Genomic DNA, 18,550 nt, shown 5'->3' with positions numbered 1-18,550 from the left:
TTTTCTTTTTTATATTCTTTTCCTTTACGGTTTATTACAGCATATTGAATATAGTTCCCTGTGCTGTACAGTAGGACCTTGTGGTTTATCCATTCTAAACGTAATAGTTTGCATCTGCTAACCCCAAACTCCCCGTCCATCTCTCTCCCTCCCGCTCCCCCTCCCCCTTGGCAACCACAAGTCTGTTCTCTGTGTCTATGAGTCAGTTTCTGTTTTGTAGGTAGGTTCATTCGTGCCATATTTTAAATTCCACATATAAGTGATATCATATGGTATTTATTTTTCTCTTTCCGACTTGCTTCAGCTTGGTATGATAATCTCCAGTTGCTGCAAATGGCGTTATTTTATTATTATTTTTTTTTGCGGTACGCGGGCCACTCACTGTTGTGGCCTCTCCCGTTGCGGAGCACAGGCTCCGGACGCGCAGGCCCAGCGGCCGTGGCTCACGGGCCCAGCCGCTCCTATTTCGTTCTTTTTTTATGGCCGAATAGTATTGAATCAATACTATTTATTGATTGTACTATTGAATCAATCTTGTTTAACTTACACATAAAAGGAATGTACTGGAGGGCTATGGGACATTCTTAAACTAAAAGGAAACTCTGTAGGGCTTTTTCTTTGGACAGGATGGGGACCCAGGCAGCTCTGGGCGTTCAGGACACCATCAGGTCACGATACATTGGCTCTGTTTTCTGTCCTCCAGTCAGTTGACCCAAGAGTGGGAGAAACAGAATCTGATTGGCTGTAGTTTGCGTCACTCACCAGAGGTGGGCGGGGAAACATGATTGATAGTCTCAGCCAGACCGGAAGCTTCGGTGGCAGGGGTCTCAGGAAGAAATGAGTCTGCCGGGCGAGGAAGCTTCAGCCTCAATGAGGGGTAGGTCTGCGTTCCGCGTGCGGGGCACCAGACGCTTGTTCCCAGCCCTTCTTCCTTCCCGGGTTCTGGCGGACTCTGCTGGTCTCCTCTCCTCACCTGCAGCCATACTTACCCCCAGGTAGGTGGGGACCTGACCTGGTCCTACGTGGAACTTTCTAGTGCTTGGTGATGCCAACCTGTGCTCGGCCCTGCGGACTCCTTCTTGGTTAGGTCTCTGTCTTTCCAGTTGGCAAAGAATCATAAACTTTGGAAATTCGGTGTCAGGAGTGAAAGTACAGTAACAATAGGTGTTTTTGTCGCTCACCCCATGAGCTACATGAGGTACTGTGCTGAGTAGTTTACCTGCATTATTCCATTTGATCCCCCTGTGATAGTAAAAATTAGAGGCTACAAGTCAGTAGCTGGTAGAGTTCAAATCTAAATCAGGTTGGTCCAAAGCCCAGGGTTCTACCCACCACACAGACTAGGTGACACACAGAAGCCTTTGGACTCTGAATAAACTTCAGGCGGTTCTTAGGCTCTGAGTTACAGGACTTTTTGGATGCAGCTTGTCTAGTAAATTCCAGCTCACTGAGGGCTTGGAATTTGGGTTGTCATGTATAATTGTTGTTTGTTAACAATTTTTTTGGCAATGGAGTTTTCCTCCAGTTCCAACAGATGAGAGAACCCCTAAGTCTGGATTCTGCCCCACAATGCATCACGTTCTAATACTCCATGTCCTAAGCAAGGTGACTTGATAAAAGCCCAAACCGCCAGAGTTTCGTTTTTTTGTCAATTGCCAAGTTTTTACTGGTTGTTCAGAGGACATAGAGATTCTTCATAAATCCAAATTTATTCTGGGTAAGGGACAGTGCTTCATTCTGGGATTATATCCATTCATCTGTACCTTTTTGTGATAAAATGTCCTTTCTTGTGTGAAAAGGTGATGTTAGTAAATAACATTTTATGTTTAAATAACGTTTTGTGCCATTTCCAACAGTCCTTATGCCACTTTTTTGGGGAGGTGAAGTCATCTGATTTTTTTTTTTTATTCTTTTTTTTTTTTTTTTTTTATTCTTTAGAAAAAATTATTTTTGATTGGCATTCCTTTAATCTCCCCTAGCAACTCAACTGTCCTGGCTTTCATACTATTCAGTAACTACTCTGACTTGACTTCAAATGACAATAGAGCCAGCAAGTCCAGAGAGCAGCTGCCCGTTGGCATTTGCTCTAATAGCATGTTCCAGAGCCATCCTTTGGGATTACGTTTTTATTTACTAATTTATTTTTAATTGCCTGTGAGTTTTTAACATTGTTTCTCCCACTGCGCCGGACTTCGCTTCACAGAATTATGCTCCTTAATTAGAAGCGGCTCATAATCCATATAGCCCATTAGTATTGTTTTAATGTCTGTGCTGACCAGACTAAGCATTTGCCCTGATGCTCATTTGACACCGTCAGACTGAGTGGGTGAGTTCACCTAATGACTCATCTAGGAGACACACCGTTCCTGTGATATCTTCTTATTTGTCAGTTCCTGGTTTAGGTGGTCCAGCTGATTCATATATATCCATCCTGGGCGATTCCTTTCATGTTCATACTTACAGTGGATATTTGCCATCCGTGACTTGTTTATAATTAGATCCAGATGTCCAAAAAGTCAGTCCCATGCTGACTCATGTTCCATTTTGTGTTGCTCAAGAGATCCTAGATCTGTTTTTGCTTTACTTTTGATAAGACTTTACCAAGATCAGTATATATTATTAAAATGTAGTTATTTGGAAAAAGAAATCGATCTTCTCAATTTAATGCTAATATGTTAAAAGAAATTGCAATAGGGGATGGCTCTAGGTGATATCATTTATACCCGTGGCTTAGTTATCGTTTATATGTTAATGGTTCAGAGGTGTGGCTTTAGCCCAGCTCTCTCCTTTGCACTCCCAGTATCCATACTTGACTTCTCTATTTGGATTCCTTAAAGGCCTCTCAAATGGAAGCATGTGCCAAGCTGACTTTCAGTTCAAATCTGTCTTTTAGTGTTTCCTCAGAGTGAATGTGATACTGCCATCCATACAGGTTCAGGTCAGAGATGTAGGATTCATTTTTGACAGATTCTCTCTCTGACCTCCATTTTGCTATCCGTGAGAAAGAATTGCTGACCTCTTCTCGTAAAGCTGTCATCATTCTGATCTTAGTATCTCCACTGCCACCCAACCCTACACACGCCACTGCCAGTAGCCTTCAGTTTGTTCTCTTAGCCTTCACCCTCCCACTCATCAATTCTTCCTAATAGAGCCAGTGATTTCAATATATTTCACATTGTTTTCCTTTAAACAGGTAATAAAAGTGCAAAGATAAATTTCAAAAGGCACAACTGGCTGTACAATGAAAAGTAAATCTCCTTCCGACCTCTGTCCTCCAGAGCCCCTCAGTTCCTCTCTTCGGAGGCACTACTTGTATTCCCTTCAGACATACCATGTGTATATTTTAGCAAAACAGCTTCTTACTGAGTAAGCCCTAAATCTGTAAATTGGCTTTTCAGGCCTTGCTTGAAGTACTTGCCAGAGTGTATTTCCTTAGCTGTGTTTCTCAGCGCTTTCTTTAGTCCCCTTGCCTCCAACCACACTGTACCTTCATCCTTTCTTTTAGTTGTTGACCCTGCCTGGCTTTCTCCAAACTCTTTACACACGCTGTGCACATCTCTACCAGAAGGTTCTTCTTCTTTCTCTTCATTTAGCAATAGTGTACCCGCTCAGCTCTAATATTCCAAGTTAAACCGTACTTTGCCAGGGGAATCGTCATGACCCCACAGTCCAGATCTGGCCCCTCTGAAACAGGATCTCATATTTAGCCTTCATAGCATTTATCACTGTTTGTGTTTATATATGCAGTGATTGTTTGGTTAATTTCTTTCACCTTTGCAAGACTACAGGTGCCTTTAGGGCTGTATTTTGCTCAGTGTTGTTATTCAGTATTAGCCCATGAATAGTGGATAAACACTTGAGAGTGCTAGCTTGAGAGGGCTAGTTTGCCTTTGGGAAGCACCCTCTCCAAGTAACCCATTCAGTTTCTTTCTTGTCTGCTGTTACACACAGCCAGTCCTCCAGAACTTCCACCCACTGTGGGTTTAATGTATTTCCCTGAGCAACCCTTAAATAAGCAGTGGTAAGTATTTTGAATAGTAAGAAAGGGGGAAAAGAAGTGAAAACTATGGGAGCACAAGGGAAAGGATGATTCTGGGGGTGGACAAGTTGTATTTAAGCTACTCTACCAGTCAGCGTTATGATCTGCTTCTCTATGGAAGGCATGATTTCTTCCTTTGCAAACTCTCCAAATATATCCAACTTCTGGCTTACATGGCTTTTCAACTCTTAAGATCCATGAGGGCAGAATTGTCATCTGTCTTGCTCAATGCTTCTATCCCCAGTACAGTCATTCCTTGGTATCAGGGGGGCGGTATTGGTTCCTGTTTCTCGCCTACCCCCAGATACCAACATTCATGGATGCCCAAGTCCTTTAGTTGGCCTCCTTATCCATGGGATTCAACCATGGATCGTAAACATATTACATGATCTGTGGTTGGTTGACTCTGCAGATATGGAACCCGTGGATATGGAGGTCAGACTACACTTACTGTTGTGCCTGGCAAATAGGCACTAAATAAATATTGCTAACTTGAAATTTAAATTGATTGTGGAGGGATTGTGTATTGACTTAGAAGTATTGTAGGAAAAGGAATAAATAGTTATTCAGGGAGACTGGCACATTGTCACTAAAGGCAAATAGTGGAGATGCATAAAGAAGTGTTATTTGCACTCATAGTTTTGGCTCCTTTTGCCTAGTAAATGTTGTGGACTTCATAACGTGGTGGGTTTGCCTTGCAAGCAAAATTGTCTTACAGTGTGGAGGTTTTGTTAGTCCAGCAATTAAATCTCCTCATTTGACAAGGTTGCAGTATATGTTATGACACTAAAACAGAAATTATAATTTCTAAAAAGTTTTACAAAACAAGTCAGGGTAAAGAATGAATAAAATAAAACTGTTTTAAAGATTTGATTACATCATTAGTTTGTGAATAAGAGTAGTTTTGAATATACAGTATCTGAGTTGGTTTCTCTTAAGGCACGACATGATTACTACTGTTATCATTTAAAACAAGAGTGTATTTTCCCACAGTGGAGAGCAAGGTAGATATCCTGAGTCTCCTAATGGCCCTGCTGAAAGTTATTGGGTGTGGTTTCAGTTTACTTTGGTGTCCTTCAATTGTGAGAGCCATTTTCATTAAAGGTATTATTCCTTCTCTTAGCCTCAGTAAGAAGTGTCTGTAAAGAATGCTTTCATTTGAAATCAGTGGAACAAGAAACTTGGAAGCAAAGGAAATAAATTTCTAAGAAATAAATGTTTGTAAAATGATCCAAGGTGAGATTTTTAAAATGTAGACAGGATAGGGCATTTGTATTTTTCTTTTAAAAAATATAATCCAACAATTGTTGCCCTTTTACAGGGAATAGCTTCTCAGTATTTTAAAGGTAACCCATGGTGTCACAGAGTTATTCCTGGAGTTTTTGACCTAAGAGTCACTGCTGTGTGGTCTGGAGTCATGGCTATCTACTCCACTTATTTAGCCTGGGAGGGGGTTGGGGGAATAGGTGGGGGATGTATCAGAAAAGTAAGTTACTTCTTGGTAACTTACGAATTTATTATATAGTACCATAATTATGTAATATGTCACCTCTTTTTAAAATCAGTGCTTTTGCTTATTTCTCATTTGTATAATAAAAGAGCAGTTTCTAATGGACATCTTTCTTAAGACACTGATTTTTTTAAATTATATTTGAAAACATTTTTCTGTCTTTTTTGATCTCAAAACAAACATGCAAACATAAAACATTGATCAGAGCTCACACAACAGTTAGGAAATAGGGTGCTTCAGCTACTGAGTAATTAGAACTTAGAAAATGTGTACATTTTTAAACTTAAAGAAAAAAAGGTACACAACTGTCCTGTGTAGACAGTGATATAGGATGGGTTATGTTCTGCTCTCTGTCCACAACAACAAAGATGTCACAATCTAAAAATAAAATCAGAATGATAAATTTCAGCTACAATAAAAGTTTGGGGACCAGGAGAGTTGTTCATCTAATTGAGGGCACTGCCTTCTCCTGTCCTCAGGTACAGGATATTGTTCCATTTTAAGCCATTGAGGGAGAAATGCTTTATATTTTAAATTGTGAGCTAATAAATGTTCTTTTTCTCATTAACACACATGACCTCTATGATGTATGCTCTCATGCACGCTGGCCCAGTTTCTCAGTCGCTGTTAATGATGTTGAGAACCTCTGTTTAACGTGAATTATTTTCCAACTGAATCCCTGTAAATTCACAATAGATATTCATTGTAGTATTCTGCTTGTCCTGTTCAGGAAAGAGAAATAGCAAAATGAACCCTGATTGTTGTACCTTTTCTGATTTCTTCAATATGTGTATAAAATTATTCCATTTATTGGAATTATGCAGACAGCTTTGTCATACTTCTGATACTAGAGATAATACGAGTTTCTTATTTCATACAATAAGATATTTGCTGTTCAAATAACAATAGAGTTGGAATGAGAAAGACAGATGAAGGATAACTGATAATTAAGTTTAGAGGGCTCTGTCTAATTTTATGTTCTTCTTAATTTATGGTGGATTAAATAGTTTCATATTGTTTTGCCTTCCTTGACACAGGTAGGTATGGAATTTGGCTTTAACTCCAAATCCATAATGTCTGCAGTAAAGTCCTAGAAAATGATAATAATTGCATTCCTAAATCTGCATAATTAGTTGCTAGACTTAGTTTTTAGTTGTTTTTTTTTGTTTTTGCTTTTTTTTTTTGCGGTATGCAGGCCTCTCACTGTTGTGGCCTCTCCCGTTGCGGAGCACAGGCTCTGGACACGCAGGCTCAGTGGCCATGGCTCACAGGCCTAGCCGCTCCGTGGCATGTGAGATCTTACCAGACTGGTGCACGAACCCGTGCCCCCTGCATCGGCAGGCGGACTCTCAACCACTGCGCCACCAGGGAAGCCCAATTTTTAGTTTTTAAAGTTAGGGAAGAAGATAATTTAGAGAATAGGGCTTAGAAAATTATGCAGCTCAGGGCAAGCTTATACTATAACCTTTTTTCCGCCCCCCATCATTTGACTTGACTGTTGGAATATCATTTTACTATAATTACCACAAAGATATTTCTAATAGCCTTCATTTTGACCAGCCTAGGAGGCGATATTGTTGGCAGCTAGCAAAATCACTCCATAACTGGGCAAATGAATAAAGCAGATTTTGTAAACTCATGGGATTATAGAATATTAAAGGCAGAAATTGCTAGGGAGGTTATTCAATTCAGTCCCTTACTGATATTGGGAGGAAACTAAGACTCAGTGAGGTACAGTGATTTGTCATGTACATTTTGCCAGGTTAGTGAGGAGACAAACTAGAAATCAGTTTTTAAAATTGTTTGTCTTTATCACCGCACTTTCTCTCTTAACTCATTTCTAATAAGAATGTATTTATATCTTAATTAAGATAAAAGGGAATGCAGTGAAATTTACCAAATATAATGAATGGAAGCTGTTGTATAGTAATTTGACTGGTCTTTGTCCTGGGCTATGGATATATAGGAATGTCTTTGTTATTTATGAGCCCTTTGGACAACATCTAAGTTTATGTTAATAAAGTGACTGATGATGGGCCTCTAGATAGCATCAGGAGGGGGCTGGTCAGCTGAAAAGACCAATGTGATTAGAATGTTAGGGCTTTGAGCCACATGATATCAGCCCAACTTCCCTGGAGACTGAGTTCAATCACATGACCAAAATCCCAATAGCAACTGGGCACTGAGCTCACTGGAGCTTCCTGGTTGGTGAACACATTGATGTGCTGGAAGGGTAACATGCCCGGACTTCACGGGGAAAGAACACAGACACTGTTTGGGACCCTTCGGGACCTTGCCCCATGCTTCCTTTCATTTGGATGGTCTGGTTTGTATTCTTTATAATACAGCTATAATTGTAAGTATAGCACTTTTCTGAGTTCTGTGAATCGTTCTATAGAGTTATCAATCCTGAGGGTGGTCATTAGAAGCCCCCATATTTAGCTATTTAGTCAGATATGCCGGTGACCTGGGAGGCCACTTGTGGCTGGCTTCTGAAGTGACAGCAGTCTTGTGGAGCCCTGAAGTCCTTAACTTGTGGGGTCTGTACTAACTTTGAGTGGTTAGCCTCAGACTTGAAATGTATTGCACAATGCCAGTTGGGGTTGGTGTCAGAATAGAAGCCTTGAAACATACATGCTATGCAGTTCCCCAGTACTCCACGTGATCTTTTTGTTCACAGCTGATTTGGTGCAGAAAAACTGGTTAAGTGAGAGTCTGTCTAGTTGACCATGGATTGTGAGCATTGACCTGGAATGCCTGTTCCTCTTCCTTTGGATGACATTGTGCTTTCTCTGGTAGGGAACTTGTGCTTAGAAACATGAATTGGAAAACTTAAGGTATGTGCTAAGAATATTTTCCATGTTTGAGTAGGTCTCTTCCAGTTTCTACCTTTCTTGTAACACGGTTAAATGATACTTTCTAAAGCCTTGCTAGTCAGAGTGTAATTCTTAGACCAAAATCATTGGTATCATCTGGGGGCTTGTTAGAAATGAAGACTTAAACATAATCTGTAGTGTAACAAGCTCCCAGGATGAGTCATAAGCACAGTAAAGTTTGAGAAACGTTAATCTAGAATTTGGAGATAATGAGAAAGATTTATATTAAACTAAAATCCAAACCCTTCTCTTGAAAAAATGAAGATGAAAATTCTGACTTATATTTTTGACCTGTTATTTTCCTCAATAATCAAAACCAATTTGTAAATTCTTCCACACCTACTTAACTGTCATGGTACTGTCTTTCATGACTTTGGGCATTTGTTAACATCGTTAATGTTTCAATATTGCATACAGGCGTTAAAAATCAGTCTCTAGCTCCTTGTTAAATATGGTTGATTGAACACATGCATTTATCTTCTCTTCTTGAAATGTCACTAAAATAGCAATAAGGAATAAAAAACATCAACCCACAATGATAAAGAGAATGGGAAGGATACTGTATTAAGCAAGAGATGTTAGCAGATTCTGTTCTTTACAGAATTTGAGAATGAAATGTTCTAGGTACATTGAAAATTAAGCAAGTGAAAAAAAAAAAGGCAATGATTATCTGTAGGGAATCCAAAACTGTACAGGAAACAGTGTAATCATAGTCATAGTATACTATGTGGTTTAGCACTAAGAATTTATAATATGTGTATATGAGTGTTGATTTAACAAAAAGTTTGTGGTAAAATTATATTTTGAGAGAAGATTGAGAGGGAAAGTGTGGAAGTATATAAGGGAACTAAATTCTCATTCTTCAGAATATTATTTCTAGTCAGTAAATTGTATCTAAGACTTTAACATTTAGTATTAGTGGTATAGGTTTGGAATGCGGTAGGTAATACTACCAGAAACAATAGTTGAGTTAATGTTCTCTCGTTTGCTTTCTCTCAGTCCCAAATATGCCAGAATTTATGGATACTGATGCACAGTGTAGAGACTGTTGGATTAACAGTCAGAAGATCTGTGTGCTAGTCCTACTCTGCCGCCAATGAACCATGTATTTTTCAATGAAAAAGGCATAATGTTCCATGATTCTTATACCATTTTATCATCCAAGTTCTATACTATGTGTCATAGATATTTTCCTCTGTTGTAAGTAGAGTAGATAAGAAGAGACAATTTCTAGTAGCTCCCTCAATGATATTAAATTTTGCTTTGCTTTGTCACTCAGCCATTTACCCAAGTGGCTTTAAAATTACCCTTTCAGGGGAAGAATAGACAGGTTTTCTTCTCAAGCAGCCAAATAGTCTTAATAACTTGGAGAACAGCATGGAATTAGCATGAATGAGGAGCAATAGTTCCTTTAGTTTAGGCAGATGGAAATATTTTCGGTTCTCACACCCTATGACATTTGTGAGAGTTCAGATATTTCCCAAATTGCAATCTGGCCAAAATGCCTTGGCCTTGTTAACTTATTTCACCCCTGCCCAATTATATTTTTTAGCTTTCTCATCATTTGTGTTCCAAGCTTTTGTTTATTCAACAGCACATCTATAATATTAAGTGAAATCTAGTATTTTTGAAAGGCACACGGCTATGACTTTGAATTTTGTTTAGATTTTAGAACCCTGTAGATTGAATGTGCAAGCAGAAAACATCTAGTATTGACTCATCTGGGCTCAAGAATATGTGTTCCTTTCCAAAAGGTTCATATTAGCCAGCTCATTGCCACTTCGTGTCATATCTGCCTTTGCCAACCAATTTTCTAAAGGGCAGTATTGAGCAGGTGATAACAGAGACAAGGCAATATTTAATGAGGGCAAATAAGCTAACAATTCAAGTGGACAGAGGGCTTTGACCTCTCAACGCCTCCTGACTCTCTGTCTGCCTCTCTCACCCCAACTCTGCCCGTTGTCTGTTCCTTTTTTCTTCACTTGCTTTTTAGTTTCTTGAGTCTCACTTTTTCAGGATTGATGTGTTCTGTTCTTGTCTCTCCTCCTTTCTTTTCTGCTCTTTTTTTTTTTTTTTGCTCCTGTTCATTTTTCTCAGAGAAAATAACAAACTAGGAAATTGAACTGTAATGGTAACTGGGAAATTGAACTGTAATGGTAACTGGGGTTTAGTAGATGAGACAATAGAAAGCTGGAAGGTAGCTGTAGAAATAAAATTAGAGTTTCAGTTTTCAAAGTAGCAATGCCAACAGCATAAGGCAATCTTGTCAGAGAAAGAATATCCTAGTTTTTCCTTTTGCTGGGGAATTGTGAGGTGAACCACATTTATAGCAGGTGAAATATATCTTAATAGGTGTTCTCTTTTCCTAGCTTAAAATAGGATTTTTTAATTCAGAGGAAAATGTACCTTTTTCTCTTTTAGAAAATGAAGATTTATTCCTATTTTTATAAAGAGAACAAGCACTGTTTTATGTGTCTTCTGTCACAAAAACAACTTTTTAGATAGGGGAAATGGTTATCTTGCATATCAGGGCCAGTTTAATTACTGTTATCTGGAATTTTCACAAAATATATCTGGAAGCTACTTAATTGCTGTAGCATTTCTTACTCTCTTTCCTCCTGTGTAGTTTTTCCCATCATAGATAATTCTCTAAACTCTTGCAGGGCAAGTACATATCTGGTTCATCCTTGTATATCCTGCAGCTTCTAACATTTTAATTTCACAGTAAATACCAATGAATAAAGAAATATCAACTGAGTCCAGTCTCTGGCCATTGTTACCGTTTATTACCTGTTCATGGAATCATTTAGGCTTTTTGCCTCGGGGTAGTAGTGCTGCTGAGGTTCCCAGAGCACTAAAATTGTGTCTTAATTTAGCCTTTTATTAGCTCAGTTCCAAAAGATTTTCTTCAATGTACAATGTATATAGGGCAAAGATAAAAATTCCAGATTTATCCCTCTGTTCATGAAATACTTGACATCAAATGGACACCATATTCATTTGTTTGCAGTTTTTTTCCACAAAGCCAAACAATTTTAAATAAAGGTTTCAATGGAGATAAATTTTTAAAATCACGTTAACTGAAACATTTTTAGCAGTATGGTATGTTCTGATATATTTGTGGCATTTGAATGCATCCTAATTTTCAAGATTTTTCCTTCCTAGAATATAGATGCAGGCAGTTCTCTTTTGCCGTAAAGGGTTTTACAAGTAAGTTATCTCTTATCTCTAATCTTTTTCTAGCTATATTCCACTTTTCCTTAAGGATTATTTTAATTTATTGCAAGTCATTTTGCAGGGTTTTCCATCTGTAAGTTACACCTAACTTGGAACAAGTGATATCATTTGTTTGTTTATGGATGGCTATTAAAATTTAAGATAGGTTAGCAGTTACATAAGAAACAATGAATTATATTGCCCATGTAATAAAAAGTAGCTACCACAACTAAACAGAGAGGCACACTATTTCCCTCTTACTTTGGTACTGTGGCCCCACAAGTTAATGTAGGGCACGAAGTATCAGAGAATCCATCTGTATTCCTACTGTATTTCGAAGTGAGATTTTTAAAAGTATAATTTCTTAATTTATTCACATTAAAGTTCTTACAAAAAATAAACACTGACTTCTGGTCTTTAGTAAAGCTGTTGAAATGCCTCTTGGTCTTAAGAAACTGAACTGCTTTTGACTCCGTGCTTTTATTATTCAGAGCGTCGTGGTGGTAATTTAATATCTTTACTCCTCAAATTATTTCTTTTCGTGTCATTTGTCTGCTTCTTGGCTTATCAAGCTTGATTACATTTGCCTTTTCTTACTTTGAGCAATGTGGTCTGAAAGTGTGAAACAGAAAAAAATTGATCTTCCTAACTATATAAAGGAATATGCCAGTGTTTTGTATAAGTTTTGTTTTGCATGATGGAAAACTGTAATTCTGGCTTAACATCTTTTTTTGCTGTGATTAGGGAATGGTGAAACGGATCATCAGCAACTTAAATAAACACTGATTTTAAAAATTCCTTCAAACAGAAAAAAAAATTTTTATAAGGCATCTAAATGGCTCTTTCAGCATGATAGTATAAATTGAACACAGAATGAATCCTTCTTGACAATTAATTTTACTTTATTTTGGTTTGCATTTTTGTTATACTGTTGTAAATGCTATCAAAGAACTGAGATGGAGGAAGTTTAACACTGTTCCATCCATTCCCTGTTGCCATTTGAAGTTGAACTGAGCTGCTGTGTATCTTTGTAACTTTCCAATTTTTGAGAACTGTATAGTGGACATCCTAGATTTATCCATTTCTGTCTGCTTGTAGTGGGTTGAGTTGTGTCCCTAGAAAAGACATATTCAAGTCATAACCCCAGTACCTGTGAATATCATCTTATTTTGAAGTAAGGTCTCTGCAGACATAATCAAATGAGTCCAATGACTAGTTCCTTTATAAGAGAAAGTGGGAGATTTGTGTATAGACACAGGGGAGAAGGCTGTATGGTACTTTCTTATGGCAGCCCTAGGAAATGACTCCTCCTTTCCTTAAAGGGAACTCAAGAAAACATTCCCAGCTGACAGCCTGGGAATCTACCATTCAGTGTATGTTCTTGTTTAGAAATCTATAAAAAGTTTATCTAATAGTCTCCTGATTTAATTATTTTAAGATTTTTTTTCTACCTTTGAGAGGTTTTTAGTGTAGTATCATCAGACAGATGCATTTTAGAAATATTAACTATATTCCTGTAGACTATTCTCTAACCTATGTAAAAATTACAAACTTTGGAGTCATGTAGATTTGGGTTTTAATCCCAGCCCTTCTTTGGGCAAGTTATTCAACTCTTCTAAGCCTCAGTATGTATGTAACATGCTCTTCCTTCCTTTTCCCCTTCACAAAGCACCTCTTCAATAGCTGCTGTTGCCATCTTTTCCTCTCTTCTACTTTCCCTTATTATGTTGGAATAAAAAAATAATAATATTAAGCTTTGAACTAATAACTACAAAAAGAGGAGTTAAATGGCAATTCTACAGATATTTCTTGACTTGTGGTTTATTTCTGACCATGGGTACTGGTAGGTGTTTAATGTTTTTCAAATTGCAGGTTATGACTAATTAGTAGTTAATAAAATCAATTAATAGATCATATCAGCATTTTTTTTAAAAAAAGAACTAGAATAGAATAGAAAATATAGTGAGTTGGAATTGCACAGTTAGAATTTTTTTTGTGAAACTTAAATTTTGTTTATGTGTGTGTCACACTGTATTATATTTACTTTAATGTGGAGCACAGTTAAAAACAAGTTTAGAAGCCAATAGCTAAACAAAAACAAGCTTTAGTTATTCTCATCTATACTTTTCTCCTCAGCATCCTGTTAACTCATGATGGGGTTAGACTACTGTTAGTAAGTTAAGCAATGGAATAACCTTGATGTATGGGAATACCTTTCATTAGTTTCCCTTTTGGATTGTCTTTCTTTTGTTGACTGAAAGCCTTGTAGTTCTATCAATTTCTCTAATGACCATAGCATCATGGAGGTGTAATTGCTCATGTTTCTGTTTTCCAGTTCTTAGTTGGTGTCAGGCTTTATTTCCAAAAGTATGCTATCAATGAAATACTATTTCTAACTATAGAGATTCTTAATTTTCTGCTCTTGTGATAATTGCTGATGCTAATTGAGTTATCATAATACCCACCCCTACTACCTGCTGAGTGACTTTTATCTAAGAGGTCATATCAGTTCATATGAGAAATTCCAAGGTTTATAGTAGGTGTTAGCAAACTAACAACCTGTCAATTTGCTTTTACACGGAGACCAAATCCCTCTTACCCATAAAAACTTACTAGCGAAATCTTGGTAAGTCACTTAAACTTTCTAAACCTAAATTTTCTCACCTGTCATATAAAATATGGCTACTGATAGACCTTCCTCATAGGGGTTAAATTAGGTTATATGTCTGCTAGGGCTTAGCATTTACTAAGTGCTGGTGATGCTGGTCTTGGTGATGTTGCTAACCACAAGATTTGGCGTCAAGTATGAAGACCCTTGTTTGCTTAGAGTTGGCTCTGCTTTCGATTGAAAATAGTGCAGAAATTGTGTTAACATTGCTCCCCAACCAAATAGAGAGCTTAGCACACCTACAGGGTGGCATTCTGTTTCTGGTACTGTATTTTAAGAGAGACTTTGATGACTTAGATCATCTTCAGAGAAGAGTGACCTGAATAGCTTTAAGGACATGGACTTCTTCAGTGTGGAGCAAAGAACAGGGCTTCCATGGTGGCGCAGTGGTTGAGAATCTGCCTGCCAATGCAGGGGACACGGGTTCGAGCCCTGGTCTGGGAGGATCCCACATGCCGTGGAGCAACTAGGCCTGTGAGCCACAGCTGTCGAGCCTGCGTGTCTGGAGCCTGTGCTCCACAACAAGAGAGGCCACAATAGTGAGAGGCCCGTGCACCGCGATGAAGAGTGGCCCCCGCTTGCCACAACTAGAGAAAGCCCTTGCACAGAAACAAAGACCCAACAGCCAAAAATAAAAAATAAATAAATTTTTTAAAAAAAGAACATATAGGGACATGATAGCATGATCCACTTGCAGGGCTGCCCTGTAGTACATACATTAAATTCATTCTTTTTTTGCTCCCTAAAATAAAACTAGTGAAAAATAGAAAGAAGCAAATTCTCAGCTGAACATGAGAGTGAAACCTTTTTACTCCCAAAGCTTTGCAAAAATGTAATAGGCTGATACATAAGGGACTGATGTATAATACTAGAGGATGGTAATCTCTGTCAATCATGTCATTGGGAGCTTTGGGGCTGGGTGAGGAAATGATGGGGTGAGCAGTTGAAGTCTTCTTTCATCCTGAGATTGGAAGTCTTTCATGTCTTAACAATCACATGTTACTTTAGTAGTAAAATATATTAAGGCAAAATAATATAAAATTATGTACTTTAAAATAATATATTTTAAAGGAATAATATGACATTATTTTAAGCTTGGAATTTCAAGTCAAGGAGATCTTGAGGAGAAGTTTAATATAAAAACTCATTTCTGAAACCAGATTATTTAAAGATCATAGGGTTGGCTTTTCCCACTATAGCAAAATTCTTTATTGGTAAGCCCATTGCCCCTGTGAAAGCATGCACAGGTGTTTGACAGTGTTCACTTTGGAGCAGGGGAAGGATTCAGTGGGTTTGCAAATTTGATGATAATTTTATTTGATATTTCCATTGCCAGGACCAATAATTCATCAAAGTAGGTTAGCATGATTTTTCTGAAATCACAGAGTAGCTACGGAGGATATATTCAAATGTCAGACATATGTAAAAATGTCTTATATCTTAGAAAGTACTTGACAAATGTGTAATCAGAGGTTTATGACATTTAAGATTGTAACTTTAGTTCGACGTCTAGAACTACTGATCTCATAGACCTTCTAGTATTTTATATATTCTGGCTTCAGTGAACCTAAAACTTGACTTGTTTTTTCCGGAATGAGATGAGAGTTTGTGCTAAGCCACATACATGTTCTTACCTGGTGTGAGTAGTCACACTGAAAAACCTAAGTACTGCAGCCTAGTGCTGGGGCAGAGTTACTCATATCAATAAAACAAAAATCACCTGTTTTTACATTTGCTTGGTATCATTTTGTCTGAAGCCTTCTCTGTTATTCATACCAGAGTGAAATGGAACAGACACACTTGCCATGGTGAACTGTAGTCCTCTACACAATTAGGAGCTCACTTCAGAGTGTTGTAGGAGTCTTTCTGGGCATACTAAGACCTCGGCATTTAAAATGTTATGAGAAGGTGGATGTGCTTTCACCCCCCCTCCCTTGGTTTCAGGTAAAAACCTCAAACAGACCTTTCAGACAAAAGATTTTGAAGGATTGAAAAGTAACTAATTTAATAGTCTTTGTATCACAGTTCCCCAAAACCTTTTTGAGATTTTTTGATTTTTTTTGATTTTGATTTTTGATTTTTTTGCTAATTTTTTGATTTTGATTTTTTATGCTAAAAAATTTTTGATTTTTTTTATGCTAATGCTTATCTTTTCTGTTAAGTTTATTATGTCTATTATGTTTATGTCTATTAATGCTTATCTCCTCTATTAATTTTTAAGTACATCTTCAAAATTAAACTTTAAATTATTGACATAATTTACTTCCTTAGTAATCTATATTAGACTTGTGTTAGACAATCTTAATAAGATTTTCTTCTTAAGAGAGCTCAGTGTTGAGAAACCATAAAAAATGTGGAATGAGTGTCCTATTCATGGGTGAGTACTTCTACGTATTCTACTCTTTCTTATTTTAAGTTATTTTGAATTCAGGGTCTCAACTGGAAACATAAGAGAGCAATTTTTTTTTTCTATTATCTGAGGAAAGTGATATCTGTGAGATCCAGTTAGAACTATGTGTGATATGGTAGAAAACATAATCCAAGGAAATGAGACACACTGTTTGTTCCTGGTGTTCCTGAATCTGTTTTTATACTTACATACTTATTAAACTCTATGTAACATATGTGTGAAATTTCTGAAAGAGAAATACAATTAACAGTGGAAATAGAATTAGATCGGTCTTAAATTCAAACACATAGACCCTAATTTTACATTACATGGGTTTTAATGTACAAAACTGGTCAGAATACCTAAGGTCTCTTTCATTGATTTTCCCTTTGGGGAAATAATGTAACATTTGGAGTAACATTTTGACCCTCTGTTAATTTCATGGGAGGTGTATTTTTTTAATATCTGAAAATAGGATATCTTACATATAATGGACCATACTTACTCTGAACATGAATAGTTTGTGTCTGAGTGTATGCTTCTAAGGGTCTTGAGAGTCTGTGCGTGTGTTGGATGTGGTTTCAATTGAGGGGACACCTGAGCAGTAGTGTATAGAGTGTGCCTGTATCTATTTCCTTTTCTCTTTTATTTTCCACTTCTTCTCATATTCCCAACTATGGAGGACTAGGGATTGGATGAGAAACTGGGGCTTGGTTATAGAGGGAGACAGGCGTGAAATATGGAACTAATATTTGTAGCCTTATAAATTAGTCCTGGTGTTTTAAATTTGGCCTAGTCATTCTCCCTGGGACATTAGTTTCCACCATGTTTAGCACCAAGTAAAGTTTGATTTTTTTACCCATATCTTCATTTATCTTTTGAAGCCAGCTCTGGCTTTTTTCTTCTTCAGAACTTTCTCCCAGTTACTCAGCATGCTGTTGCTATTCAAATTCTTCAGCTTGTTGTCATCTTCACACTATCCCTAGCCTGCTCCCAACATTTCTCAGCTTTTTAATTGGGAGATTGTGTAAAGGCAGTCTTAGTTGTTAGAGCCCTTTCTGTGCTCCTTTATAATAACCTGTACCCCAGCATATGTGTAAGCTATCCCCATTCCTATCATATTTCTATTAACTTATATTGCAATTACCAGATTCATTTGTTGATATCTGCCTGTAGACTAAGCTTTATAATGTCAGGGAATTTGTCTATCGCAGTCAATGTTGCATCTCTAGCAGCTAATACCATGTCTGGCACATAGTAGGTCCTCAATAAATGAAGAGCACATGGAAAAAAATCATGTATGAATGAAAACATGGGCCACTACTTGCTTCTCTGTTTAGGAAGTTTACTACTATTATTTTCCAAATAATACTAGCAAAGGAGTTCTGCCATATCAATGATTCATTAAAAAAAAAATCAAGGTGGGGTGGTATCTTTGGAATGAGAACAAGGTTCAGCATAGTGACTATGAAATATTAGCAAGCAAAAATTAGTACTCATTAAATACTGAGATACTTCTCTACACATAAAATCTGCATGCCAGTTTAATTTCATAGAAGCTTACTAATCTGTGGAGATGTTTGCTTGTTTTAATGAATCACCTTGTTGCTTCTACTGGGACATAGAGACAGTCAACTTCCTATATGGGCATTGGAGGTTTTAATCTCAGGGATAAGTTTGATGGTGTCAAGTTTTTATTTAATATTTTTTGCTGCCCCATTTATGAACGTATAATCCATGTTATCTATCCTATATTAATTAGTTTTGTTCTTCTAGAACAAATTCATTTATTAGAACTCCTCAGAATCAATTCATAAACTCCAATTCATAACTTAGAACTTTTCAGAACCCA

General features: G+C 37.3%; 1 protein-coding gene across 2 annotated transcripts in view; it reads left to right on the top strand.

The window, feature by feature from the left end:
* Positions 1-18,550, top strand: part of IMMP2L (inner mitochondrial membrane peptidase subunit 2) — a 905,154-nt gene that overhangs the window by 413,290 nt on the left and 473,314 nt on the right. The window contains exon 1 of one of the 2 annotated variants that reach the window (XM_073809839.1): positions 823-995. The exons of the other annotated variant lie outside the window; for it this stretch is intronic. Coding sequence (XP_073665940.1) covers positions 838-995 — 158 coding nt within the window. The 5' untranslated portion in view covers positions 823-837. Of the gene's footprint in view, positions 1-822; positions 996-18,550 lie in introns of those variants that run through there. 2 annotated transcript variants of the gene reach the window in all.

Source organism: Tursiops truncatus, chromosome 9 (genome assembly GCF_011762595.2).
Source record: "Tursiops truncatus isolate mTurTru1 chromosome 9, mTurTru1.mat.Y, whole genome shotgun sequence".
NCBI lineage: Eukaryota > Metazoa > Chordata > Mammalia > Artiodactyla > Delphinidae > Tursiops > Tursiops truncatus.
The sequence above is the reverse complement of the archived record's forward strand: the minus strand, read 5'-3'. Positions and strand labels throughout refer to the sequence as shown.